The 13,643-nt window shown below is 38.9% G+C and overlaps 1 protein-coding gene across 3 annotated transcripts in view; it reads left to right on the top strand.

Moving 5' to 3' along the window:
* LOC139465057 (disintegrin and metalloproteinase domain-containing protein 28-like) overlaps positions 1-13,643 on the top strand; it is a 105,060-nt gene that overhangs the window by 8,390 nt on the left and 83,027 nt on the right. For all 3 annotated transcript variants that reach the window (XM_071246755.1, XM_071246756.1, XM_071246754.1), the window contains exons 2-4: positions 10,421-10,572; positions 10,937-11,019; positions 13,456-13,522. In XM_071246755.1, the coding sequence (XP_071102856.1) occupies positions 10,421-10,572; positions 10,937-11,019; positions 13,456-13,522 (302 nt within the window). The remainder of the gene's footprint in view (positions 1-10,420; positions 10,573-10,936; positions 11,020-13,455; positions 13,523-13,643) is intronic.

Below are 13,643 nucleotides of genomic sequence, written 5' to 3'. Positions count from 1 at the left end.
TATATACTTATTTATTTATGTACATGTATTTCACAGATGCCCTAAAAAAAGAGTATTGAGTTTAATATGTCTTGTTGTTTCCCTGTGATGTACATCTCTGCAATATCAAGTTATTGTGGTTCTATCTTGTTTGTGGTAGACCACCTCCTGGACAGTAGTGTACAACTTCAGATGAGTTGACACATTTATCCACCAAGTTGACACAACTGTGAATTGCATGTTCTTTTTTTAAGTTTTACTGGGGGGCTAGCAATAAAATTAGCCGTAATTTACTGCAGTGCAGTGGTCTTATAATTGTGTTAGTAAAGGATTCAATCAACAAGGTGCATGAAGGGAGAAATGAGTCCATCATACTGACCCTGAAACAAAGAAATCTAGTATAGCCCACACAAGTCCAAATTAGTTTTATACCGTTGTGTACATGTCTACATTTCTTCACTTTCAGGAAAGAAGAGATACTCTGGGCTTATAAGTGTGTAAGATATTTTGTTTCGGGGACCAGTGTTAGTCCAGGGAGAAATATTAGCCTGATTGAAAGTGGAAACTTGTTTGTGTAAGAAAGGGTATCTTTGACTGAATTTCCAAACATGACTTTGGCAGTTTTGACAGAATTTATGAGCTGTACCCCGGGCTGTGTTTATTATAGGTGAAGCTGAATAACTCATAAATAGTCCATATGCATTGTGATTAGGAAGTCTTGGCAGTTACGGCTCCTGTGACATGATAGAAGGATTACTCATATTTATGAACATGACAAGCAATAAACATCACCACACACACCACAATTGTCAAGAGTTTAAATGTTTTTCACCCAAATAAATCCCCTTTGCTTACACATCATCCCCATTCAGGACAGTCACTTGCAGGTGTACTGATAAACACTCGCTAATCTAGGGCAATCATGCTTTTTCTACACCCAGTGTGTTGCTAGACATTCTTGTTGAGGTGGTGTTTAAAAGCGACATGATTTATTGTGTGAACACTGTGTGTACATTTCTTGTAGAAGTGTAACAGTCAAGCGGAAGTGGGATTGCAATTATTACATATTTGATGTGTTTTAGAGTTAGATCAGGATGGGATGGTGGCATTTTGTCATACTCTGTCAACAATATGTGCTCAGGTTGCACAGCAACTGCACAGGGAGGAGTTCATTGTGCATGCATGCAACATGCAGAGACACTGTTTTGTTGGGGATTTATTAGGTGACAGGTACATGTAGTTTTTAAAAAACATGCAGGTTCAAAGTTAGATGAGAAATTGAGTCTCGTGTTGAACATGGTAATTACTCTATAGGAGGCTTATTGATAGTGTCAAGTAAAGCTGTCCACTGAAATAATCTGTACAAAGTCTGAAGTCGAGAGGTGTCTGTAGACCAGCATCAGAAGACAGGCAACTGTCCTATTCTAGGTAATGACTATAGGGTGTATGAAAAAGATGGTTTCAGAAAGTTGGTCACAGTTACATGATAACACGGTGATGGTTGGGTTTTTAACCGAAACCCAAGAATTGCTGACTGGTTTGCCTGTGTAGAGCTGCATCCCTCAGATGTGTCACAATATCATCATCATGAGTCTGAATCCCAGATTTTTCCTGAATATGGTTCTTGGTTTGTTAGCACCATACCCATTGGCAGGGGTTCCACTGCAGTGGTAATTGTCTAAAATCTGCATCACTTTGGGTTGTCAGCCTTTCCTTCCACACTCCACCCTTTATGTGAGTAAGTCTGTGGTTTTATGCCACTTTTAACATTATTCAAGCAATATCAGGGCAGGGGACACCAGAAATCGACTTCACAGATTTACTGCACGTACCTTTTCTAACATCTTGCCTTGGAGCATGTAACTGAAATACAGATCAAATGTCCAAGTCACTGAACATGCACTCCTATGCCACTAGCCTAAGCTATAAAAGAAGAAATGATCTTTGTGGTTGTTTCTTTCAAACAGTCCACACAATGATTTATGGGTGGAAATCGCCCACCAGTGAACACAGACAATGGGAGCCTCATTTAGGGGTTAGACATAACACTGTTAGATTGCATGTAACTATGCCATCATGTACATTCTAAACTCTACAGAACATATGGCTCAAGTCAGGACTGTAAGGAACTTAGAAGTCGGCTCCGACAAGTTTACCCAGAGAATGACAACTGCAGTCCCCAGTCATTCATTCATTCAAGATCCATTTAAACAAAGCTTTCAGTCCCAACTTTGTGACCATGTATTCTCTCCTCAGACATGGGGAGGGAGCCATTGTTCAAAACAACAATCTTTTCCATTGTTTCTGGGCAGACATTTTGGCTCCTGGTGTCGTCTAATCCAGTCGTGCTCAAACCCTTTTCATCTAAGCACTACATCTGGTGAAAGTCTGTGTTGAAATCTGTGAGTTACAATCATGATGGCACTAGTATTAGTCTGTCTTACAGACCCTGATACAAATAAATAAAATAAAGTCTGTAATGTTTAGCAAGTCTAGATTACTGCAGTATCAGGAATGGAGAGAGGCTCTGGGCTCCTTTTTATTATATTTTTATTAAAATATTTGAACAACTTTATTTTTCTGTACAATATGTTCACTTCAGAGACTAGATGGTCGTCTACACTAGTATCATAGTGGTCACCTCAGCATATGTATTCTAAGCGTACAAGATGATATTATTGTTAAACAATTTGCAAGTTATATCTGTTCTGTTCAGAACTGTCTGAATGAGCTAAGACCATGCAGTAATGGCAGTTTTGTAAACAGCACTCTATTGTTTGCTAAATGCCACTGGCAAATCGGAATAGATCTTTAGCAACCCATGCTTGCCGTAAAAGATGAATTGTCGTAAGAGGCGACTAATGAGAACGGGTGGTCAGGCTCACTGATTTGGTTGATGCAAGTCATCGTATCCCAGTTGTGTGGATTGATGCTCATTATGTCAATCGCTGGATTGTCTGGTCCAGACTTGATTATTTACAGACCACCATGATATTGCTGGAATATTGCTGCATGCGGTGTTAAACAAGAAACCAAAAAACTGGCAAAATCCCTCCAACCAGGAACTCACCAATCTCAATTTAATTTTTGTACTTGATCCGTTAAGTGTCACATACCTTCACTGAATGTTTGTCATGTAAGTGTAACTATATCTATTCTGTAAAGAACTATCTTCTGCATCACAACCATCAGTCTATAAACTGTATCCCTATTCTGTGAAATGGTGACTAACCAAAGACTCTAAAATACATGGAAGCTGTGACAGAAGAGCTTGAGATAGAGCAGTTAGGACTGCGACCTCTGAGCTGCATATATGCAAGGATCCATTAAACCTCTGTGTCCATGTATATAGATAAATATGTCTAAAAATGTCTACCTTACCCACGTCAACACTAAGATTGCTTTGTGGAACAGTGCCCTGATCCCAATTGGTTGGATGAAACTTTTCTGTGAGACACTTGTGCAGTGTTAGAAACTAACATTTTTAGACCAGTTCTTAAAAATTGGAAAATTCTAATATTCCTTATGATACCTTAACCATTGGGTAGTTTGGCATGGACAATAGGACGAGTGCGAATTTCTGTCACTGTTGTGTAAGTGTGTTGTTGGTTGTTTGGGTTGCTTGTGTTGACATGAAGTCACGTATGCTGCTCTCAGCAAGGAGGGTCAGCTAGATTGGCAGGTTCAAGTGATGTGATGTGGTTGCCATGTGTCCCCTCCTTACAGTCTGCCCTAATGGTGTGTACATGAACAGAAATCTGACATAACTGACTTCTATGTTGCTGAAACTATAAAATTCTCTCTGAGGAAAGACCCTCAGTTTAGGAAGGACCATACAGCTGTTATATATCAAGATGGTTTGAGATGTAGCCAGGGATTTGCTGCTAATTATTTCTGGTTTAAAATAGCTTTATGCTGTAAGAAAAATATGCAGTTGTGCATTAGTGAGGACAATTTCTACAGGATGAACACATTACTCAGCACCAGTATCTGGGCTCCTTTTTATTACATTTTATTTAGATAATTTAACAACGTTTTCTTCTGAAAAATATTTTCATTTTAGAGAAAGGTGTTAGTCTAAAGATAATATTGCATGGTCATATCAGTTGATCATATCTGTGTCTTACTTCAGCTGAATCAGGGGTGGTTGGGTAGCCTAGTGATTAAAGCGTTCACTCGGCACACCGAAGACGATTTTCCTTCTGAGACTGCCAGATAATGTATTTGTGTCGTGCCAGTGTGTGACATGTCGTGTGAACATTGATAGAACTGCAATATCAAATACAGACATCAAACAATGTTCAGAGCTATGTGTTCTATTACTCTACTCACTCATGTGGAAGCTTGTACTGAGATGGAAGTTATTGTTGCACCAGATACCTGACTGGGTTGTTCCCGGACCTGTGTCCCAGGCCCTGTTTATTAGGGCAATTCATGCATGCGTGTGTTTGTAATACCCTGTATTGTCACTTCTTCCCAAGTATACATTTATGGGACAACATGTCACTGGATGTGTGTTTAGGTATATTTAGATTGAATTAGGTCAGAGGTTTGATAGTCGGATGATGGATTTCCTGTTTCAGTGAATGAATTATTGGTTTATTACCGTGACCCTTTGTGGAGCTTAACGGCAGCAGTGCTTAGTCACCATGGAAACCTAAATATATATATATTTTTTCCATTTGAATTATGTTATTCTCAGCAGGAGTAGCTGTATATTTGACAAAAACTGCAACTCTAGAAGTGATGTGATGTATCTACTACCAGGACCTTGGTGCTTGGCCTAAACTTGAATGGTCACTTGTAACCAAACATTAGGGTTTGCTAAAAAGATGGATAACTGGAATTATCGTCAATGGGAAGAAATGTTAATGATTAGCGATATGAAAATTGTGTCATCCATAATATCTTATATAAACATTTGTGATGAAATAAAGTTCAACTTGACCCAAATAGACTTGTTATTGTCAATCATGTCAATCGCCAAAGACGGAAAGAAATTGTTTTTGTTATATCTCAAATATAAGTTATTTCCTGACCAAATTCAGAGTTCACAAGTGTATCCTATCATGCTAGTGTATTGTACAGAGGCAAGGACGAGTCTTCTATAATTTCTAACCAAACAATGGTAAAACATGGTACTTTTTGTTACCCTGCCTGGCATTCAGCATTAAGACATTTATCATCTCGGAGTCATACTCTATCTGAGTGCGGTATCCATGTTAAACTACAATATGCAAGAACAGATTCAAGCACGTACACACACACATTGCATTTTTAAGTCCAATAGTCTTGAACATGACTTTGAGCCCCATATTACCTCCTACAGTTTATGAAACTTGTTCCTTTGCAGACTCAAGCATTGTACCATTGCTAAGCTTGGGTGCATTTGTGTATTATTAGCTCTGGTTGGGGTGCATTTAAAAAAACATGTTTATGATCATGATGATCTAAGTTGATTTCACTATCAACAATAAGTTGTTTAAATGGTGCAAAACTATTTTTTTACAGACCACAGTGAAGTATTGGGAATATTGTTGACTGCTGCATTTAACAACAACCAAAATAATGTCTGGAAATCTGACAGAAGTTCTCGTCAAACAATGAGAAAAATCACTCCTGTTCATGCTCCTTCTGTTTCTATCTATTCTCTTTTATTCTTCTGAAGTTACATATCAATAACACCATTATTCATGCCTAATTATTTGGTGAAGTACCTTTAAGCATATTACTTGAAGGTCAGTGTTGAAAGCACCTAACAGGTAAATCCCTTTGATGTTTTATCTGTGGTTATTTGATCATGATTGCTTGCTCGCCTGTAAAATTTGGATCATTTGACATGAATACATGTATAGAATAGTCAAGTGTCTTGAGGGATAGGACTAAAAGGCTCAACAAGCACACTGGCTTTACTCATTGTAAGGTCTTGGTTGTCTGGTGACAACATAGGTACTCATATGATTAGTCCCTTGATCACAGTAATAGGGCTTACAATCACTGTGTTCTGCTACTTACAGGCCTAGCATGTGAGAAAGTTATGATTGGTGTGAATGAGGTTTATTTGGTGGTTTAGGCTTTGAACATTAGGTAGTTTGTATCATGTTGTATCTAAGTCAAATTTGATGTGTTTGCCATGTCAGGAGTTCCGGGTTTCATTTTACAGCCTGATCCTGCTTGTGCACTTCATGTCATGTTAAGGTGGTCGTGACATGATAACAATAAAATGATTCATGCTTAGAATAAATCTTTGGCAGCTTTTCAAGATTGACTTAGAAATGTTTCAGATGTTTCCAAATCTTTGTGAGAAGAAAGATTTGGAAAACGTTAGAAACATTGCTGAGCCAATGCATATCCTGTTCAAGGTCTTATTAAGGCTCAGCTTCGACACCAAAATAGAGTGAATGATTGACATTTTGAATCTGAATCAGCAATTTGTAAACTCTTGCTGTTAGACTTGTCATAACTGAAACTATAAAATACAATGGAATTATTTTATCTTCCATGATGTAATTTAATTTGTATTTTTATTCACTTCGACAAAACTTGCTCCATTGCAAACAAAGGATTCAGTCAATAAACCGTTTGTCTGCAGTCTCAGCAGTAATTTATGTTTGACACATTCTCAAACAAACATGGAAAATCAAACATTGTCAAACATTTGCCTGCCTCTCCTCTTATGACAGTTTCATGATAAATTTAAAATAAGAACCCTTTGTCAAACAAAAATCTGGACATTTGTCATGGCTGAACATGAGGCTGTGCCAAGGGCATCACATTTTCAAGGTCATGACAAACATGCGCTTCACAAATCACAATCTCCAATAAAGATGGCAACTAAAATCTCTAAGCCGTGATGATTAAACTTCAATGCATCCCATAGTATTCATGCTGAGCTACAGACATAGCTCATCAAAGTATTGATGTCCCATCAGTTTATATTCCAAATTGTGGAAGTGAATTAACTGGCGTTGCGGGGGGGTGGGGGGTGGGGGGGGGGGGGGGGGGGCAATATTCAGTATAGCTAGACTACATGAGTCAGCATAATCAGGATAATTCCACAGATAGCTGTGAGATAACCAGTGATAATTGCTGACAGATGAGCAGGTGTTGGGGTCAATTCGATGTGCTTCTTGGCATATTCTTGAGAGTTGTGAGGTGGAATCCCCAGCCTGGAAGTGTGTAAGGTTGTTGAAGGCTCTGACTGTGTTGCTTGTGGAGGAATGTCATTCCTAAGAATACTGTTCCTTTTAATCTTGATGCATGATTAAAATAGCTGACAGATATCAGTTACTTTTGTCTTGGAGAGCCTGATCTGCTCTGTCCTCTGGAGAAGCCTTGGAATCATTACAGATGCCTGGAACCAATCACCTGAATGAGAATTGTAGAGCTTTACCCCAATGTCTTAGGCTCAGTGTAGGCATTCAAAACATCAGCCAGAAAGTCTTTTGTGAAGTGCTTAAATTCTTTTACAGTTTTGACAAATGTTTGAGACAGGTAACACAAAGAATTTAACCCTAAATTCAGTAAGTTTAAGGTATCAGATCATGCTGATCACAGTTACCATAGTAACTGTCTGCAAATGAAGGAGATAGGTTAACAATTACAAGGCTCTGTTGTATTTATAGGAAGTATAAATAGCAACAGATTGAGGATTTGCTTAGAAACAAGACAGGAAGGAGAAATAAGGTTCCTAATCATTTCAGTTCAACTACAGAATGCATTGTACAAGGTGTCCTGTGTTAAATTAGTTCTTGTTTGCCTCATCCCAGAGGTAATTAGTGAACACATGGTATTGAACAATCAGTTATCTCCAGTTGTTTCACAGCATCGTTGGCAACCAGGGCTATGATGATCTCGCTGCTCCGTGCGGCTGCAAGACTACAAGACTGATGACTTTGTAGCTGGGTGTATGGTTGGTGCTTGCAGCAGTGTTGTCAATCACAGCTGTCTATCGCTTGTCACTCTCCTGGGCGGAATTGATCCCTACAATTAGCGATCTGTGTCTTCACATCCGTTATCTTGTTGATAGAAGAGGGCTAAACCTGGTGCTAGGCTGGCAAACAGCACAGTAACAAGTGGCACAGAGGACCAGCATGTTGTACACCGGCTTGGAAAGGAGCTATTGTTGTAGTTGTCTTGTTGAGTAGAACAGTATCCAGAGCTGTACAACTGCTGCTGTTGTGACCAGCAGCGTCCTCTGTTGATGGGGGGTCTGGTCATTAGAAGTCGTGATGCAGCATAAGGAGAGCAATAGCAGCTGTCCAGTGGGTGACTTGAACCACTGTCTAGTCCAGGGCCTGCCTGCACAAAGCCATCTTAGTGTTAGAACTGTTGGAAATCTCTGTATAAGTACAGGAGTTACAACTGTCATGCTGCTAAGATCACTTTGTGCAGGTGGACCCAGAAGCTTTCAGACACTAATATGAAATCTTCTTCTGAAATGAAACATGTTGAGATTAAGTGTTTGAAGGTGTCCTTTCATATATGAAAGAAACGATTCCTCAGAATTGCTTCAGTTTCAAAGAGCTTAAAACTTTTCCGACTATTCTGAACAAACAAGGAAGGGATCATGAATATTTTTTTGTAGTGATGACTAATGCACAAATTCATAAGACTATCCCCCAAAATGTTCATGATCCTATCTCCCTCTAAGCTTGCACAGCCTTAGACATGAAAGTAAGTGTTTATCATCTGATGATGAGAAGCTTGTTTTCAAATAAACAGGCAACATGGACAGAAACACATTTCAAACCATTTTTTAACCCATGCAAACCAATGATTTGTGATTATTGTATAGAGTGTGTTGCAAAGAAAGTATTCTATTTTCAAATACCATTAGTATATTAGTTAGCTGTTAAAATCCAATCTTACCCGACACAGGATTTATGTAACAAAATTGTCATTATGTCTGGGCGATTGCATCTGTTTTATGAGGCAGTTGCCTGGGATCAAACAGTCATGTGTTTCCAGTTAACAATGATAGAGATTCATTTCCACAATGCTGTACATGATGAGGAAAGTGCCAGCCAGGCAGTTGTATTAGATATCAATATATGACCCTGCAGTATATCTTGTACATGTTGCAAGGTAATAATAGACATAAATATGTATGCAGATGAGATATTATCATGAAATGTGCTCAAGCATGACAAGAGCATTTTTTAAGAATAGATCAAGATGAACATGATGAACAGGATGAAGATCATAGAAAATGTGTTCCAACGTGGCATTGACCCACAATGATTAAGTCGAAAAAACACCCATTGAACAAATGACCTTTTTTATCTTTTAAGAATCTTGACTGTAGTCAAGAGTACATCGGTCATCCAATAGTGTGTGACCTTTTGCCTTGGTAATCATGGCATTGGTAAACCCGTGAGGATCCAGGGTAGAGTAGGTCTTCAGCAACCCATGCTTGCCATATAAGGTGACCCGTGAGGATCCAGGGTAGAGTAGGTCTTCAGCAACCCATGCTTGCCATATAAGGTGACCCGTGAGGATCCAGGGTAGAGTAGGTCTTCAGCAACCCATGCTTGCCATAAAAGGTGACCCCTGAGGATCCAGGATAGAGTAGGTCTTCAGCAACCCATGCTTGCCATAAAAGGTGACCCATGAAGATCCAGGGTAGAATAGGTCTTCAGCAACCCATGCTTGCCGTAAAAGATGACTATGCTTGTCGTAAGATGCGATTAACGGGATAGGGTGGTTGGGCTTGTTGACTTGTTTGATGTATCTCAATTGCATGGATCGATGCTCATAATGTCAATCTCTGGATTGTCTGGTCCAGACTTGATTATTTACAGATATCCGTCATATAGCTGGAATATTGCTGAGTGCAGTGTTAAACAACAAACCAACAAACATTGGTGATGTTGCCCCTTGGTTATACTGATTAGGTCATTAGCACCCTGTGTTTGTTTCATGATCTGACTAGAAGTATTGGGTGGTCATAATCATGATAATGTCTGACTGGACTGATTGCATGGATCGATGCTCATAATGTCAATCTCTGGATTGTCTGGTCCAGACTCGATTATTTACAGACATCCGTCATATAGCTGGAATATTGCTGAGTGCGGTGTTAAACAACAAACCAACAAACATTGGTGATGTTGCCTCTTGGTTATACTATTAGGTCATTAGCACCCTGACTAGAAGTATTGGGTGGTCATAATCATGACAATGTCTGACTGGACTGATTGTGTGGAATTATAGCCCCATGGCATCGATCATAAGTATTTAATAATACTGGTCCTGACTTACTTTTCATAACATTTAGACTTTTCTCTTATCATGGCCTTCTACTTTCTGTGCTGTGATGTTATGAGAATAATCAGTTGTTTGTATTCACAATCATTTATGGAGTCATTTACGCTGAGTGGGGACTTATAAGTTTGATTCAACTGTGTACCCCTACTTTGAGTGTTGTTTGTTTTTTCAGCGCGGGATATCCCAGGATTGCTCAACGAGTATGAATTCAATCGCATCATGGTGAACAGTGTCCCCAAACCGTACTTGTACGTCTACCCGAAACAGTTGCGTGACAAACGAGTGGTGGGAATATCAACGAAGGAGCACAAAGTGCGGCACCATGTAAGTAGTTACAAATGATGTACGCACACAGACAGACAGACAGACACATACATACACACAGACAGACAGACACAAAGACACACCACAAACACACACACACAGAGACACAGACAGATAGATACAAACAGACACGAACAGAGACAGACACAGACACACTCACGCACGCACGTAGGCACGCACGCATGCACAGATGCACACACACCACAGAGAGATATCATTGAGGCTTTTCTCTGCTCAGTAAACTGCTGTGATATAGTTGTGATCTGGCTCTGATATGGCTGTTACATAGCCGTGATATTTCAGTGAAATAGCCATGATATAGATGTATTTTATGACAGATAGTAAAACAGTTTTTCTATTTCAGGGAACTCATGAGCACTTCAAACACGTCACCCTTTTGCTTACCTTGGACAATAAAAGATACAAGATCAAGTTGGAGAGAAACGAGTAAGTAGAACTCACAGTGTTTCTTGGCTGAGCAGAAAGTATACTCAGAGGCAAAAGTAACTACTCATGTTCTAAATTCATCATTCTGGAAGTTTTAAGCCTATAACCGCTTTTTGGAAGAAATAATGTGTATTTGATCATGCTAAAAATGGACCCCATTGGTTCACTGAACATGCTTAAGAACTTATCATCATTTATTTGATTAACATTGAATCAAGTTCAAATTCTGCCTTGTAGTTTATGATAAACGTTATGGTAAAATGGTAAAAGTTATTGTAAAATGTCTCAATTTTCAATAAGACATGCAAAAATATTATAGCGACAATATTTAGGCTTCTTTTTCAGCCCAGTGCCAACAAAAAGGCAACACTATCCTGATCTGTCTGTCTGTCTGTCTGTCCAGTACTGTTATATCAGCTGTCAGTTATCGATAATTGTTCTTTCCTGTGAGCATCCTGGTTGTATCTTAAAGAAAGTGCAGTCATGTATATCATATCTGTTTTATTACTTCATAATAATTTGTCAAAGCTTATCACTGTTAGATCAAACATCCGATTCCATTTGCCACTTCTGATCTCTGATATGAAGATCTCATCAAATGTTGTGATGGACACCTGACTTGTGAAATCAACACACGTCTATTGCAACATGATGTTCCACATTGCAATAGTGTGCCGTTGGCGTTCATAGATGAATCAGCCCAATCAATAACCGTGTCCTGGATCAACTTTGTCAGTCCGCCAGTAATACAACTCAGGATAGGATGAGCACACATCACACTGACGTGTTGTTTACAGCAATCCACGCTAATTTATTTTGTAAACGCTGTCACGTCTTTGGATAATGAAAACATGGATTTAAGAATCTTTAAACATGTTATGGTATACCTGTTTTGAACTAATTAGTATTTTAATGAATTTGAAAAATCAAGAGATTGTTTATATTTCATCACTTCTAACCATGACATTTAAGGTAGACTTAAAGGCTTTTTCAGCATTATCAGTTAAATATTTGGTCAACACCAGTGACATTAAACTGGTTTCAGTGAGAAGTGAATTTGAATGGGATGAACAGGGGTAACAATGAAGTATTAAGTTTTGTTACAATTTGGGCTATATTAGCTGATACATTAAAAGTGACTCTGAAGGAATATAAGTCCACAATGAATTAATTTTTAGATTTTCCAGATATTAAGTAAATATGAAGCTGGAGACATTTTGTTTTATATTTACTGATGGAAACGAATAAGAGAACAATAAAAAATAGGGAAATAAGCTTTATTGTCCGTACATTTGAAATAGCACGCATACAAATTCAACACGTCAGCATCAAATGTTGAGATGTGTTTGTGTGCATTGTTTCGAACACATATTTGGTAGACAAGGCTGGGAACCAATGACAGCATATCATTTTACTGTGTCTGAAACTAAGAGTTCCATTATTTATTTCCATCAGTATATATATATATGTTTCAAACAGACTGTTAAGGCAAGTGTGTACATTAACTGTCCGTGTGATTTCATGTGAAGGACTATGTATACATATGGTGTATACATCAAGTAATGCAGTACTTATGGGGAATACACTGTGATTTTACCAATCTGCACCGTATATCGCTGTGTATAAAGCGACCCCACGTATAAGACGACCCCCCTGTCTTCACACCTTCAAAATTGACCCCAAATCCTATACTCCATGTATAAAGCGACCTGGAATGAAGCACATCACAAGTGCGCACACAAATCTTATATTTGCAATAAAAATATGTATGTACTTCGGGACAGTCATATGATGTGAGGCAGGGTTTTGGTAGTGTGGCCTTGATGAGAGCAATCTTTTGTTTATTAAATGATGCCCTGATATATTGAAATACTCTTCAAAGATGTGTTAAAAGCTACCCATTCTCTAATTTTAACTAACAAATCTAAATTATTATTGGCCATTACGCCATCTGATTAGGGTTCCATACAGCAGACAGTCGTCTAGAAAAGTGAGGTTTCCATATTTTACATGCACCAGTGAAAAATAAATGGTTGACTAATAATGGAAAAATATTAGCTCATGGCATCTATCCCAGCTGGTGTTGATATCCATTTACCACACCACAGCGCTCATACTTGATCAGAAAGAGGGCCACAGATGGCCTAGTTTACAAAGGTGCCTGAATTCACTGTGCAGAGTTGCGTCCCTTTGGCATGCCAGAAACCTGTGCTCGTGGGTCAGATAGCCAGGCCCATCCTGGTTACATTTCTAAGTTTATCAGCCCCATACCCATGGGTGAGTCTCCCCCTATTAGTAAACATCTGAGACCTGCATCACTTAAGACTTTCTAAAAATACTGTTCAAAGGTACTGTTGGCATTAAAGCCAAGTCACTCACTCACTTTGACTGGAAGAATCTGACATCCTCTACCCCAAGACTATGTTTCTATTGCAGTGCATTATTTTCATCAGGGATCATGGTGAAACACTATGCAGAGACTAACCAGCAGGTCATCACACAGGTAGGCACACCTCTGTTTCTTTGTTTGTATGTGGTACAAACACCCACATTGAACTGTTTTATCTCTTCCCACTTTGTCCTCTCTGATAATCTGCCAAAAAAAACAGTGAGGAAGTTAATGG

Source organism: Haliotis cracherodii, unplaced genomic scaffold (assembly GCF_022045235.1).
Source record: "Haliotis cracherodii isolate W230 unplaced genomic scaffold, xgHalCrac1.p SCAF_17, whole genome shotgun sequence".
Lineage (NCBI taxonomy): Eukaryota > Metazoa > Mollusca > Gastropoda > Lepetellida > Haliotidae > Haliotis > Haliotis cracherodii.
This window is presented reverse-complemented; position numbering and strand designations above follow the sequence as displayed.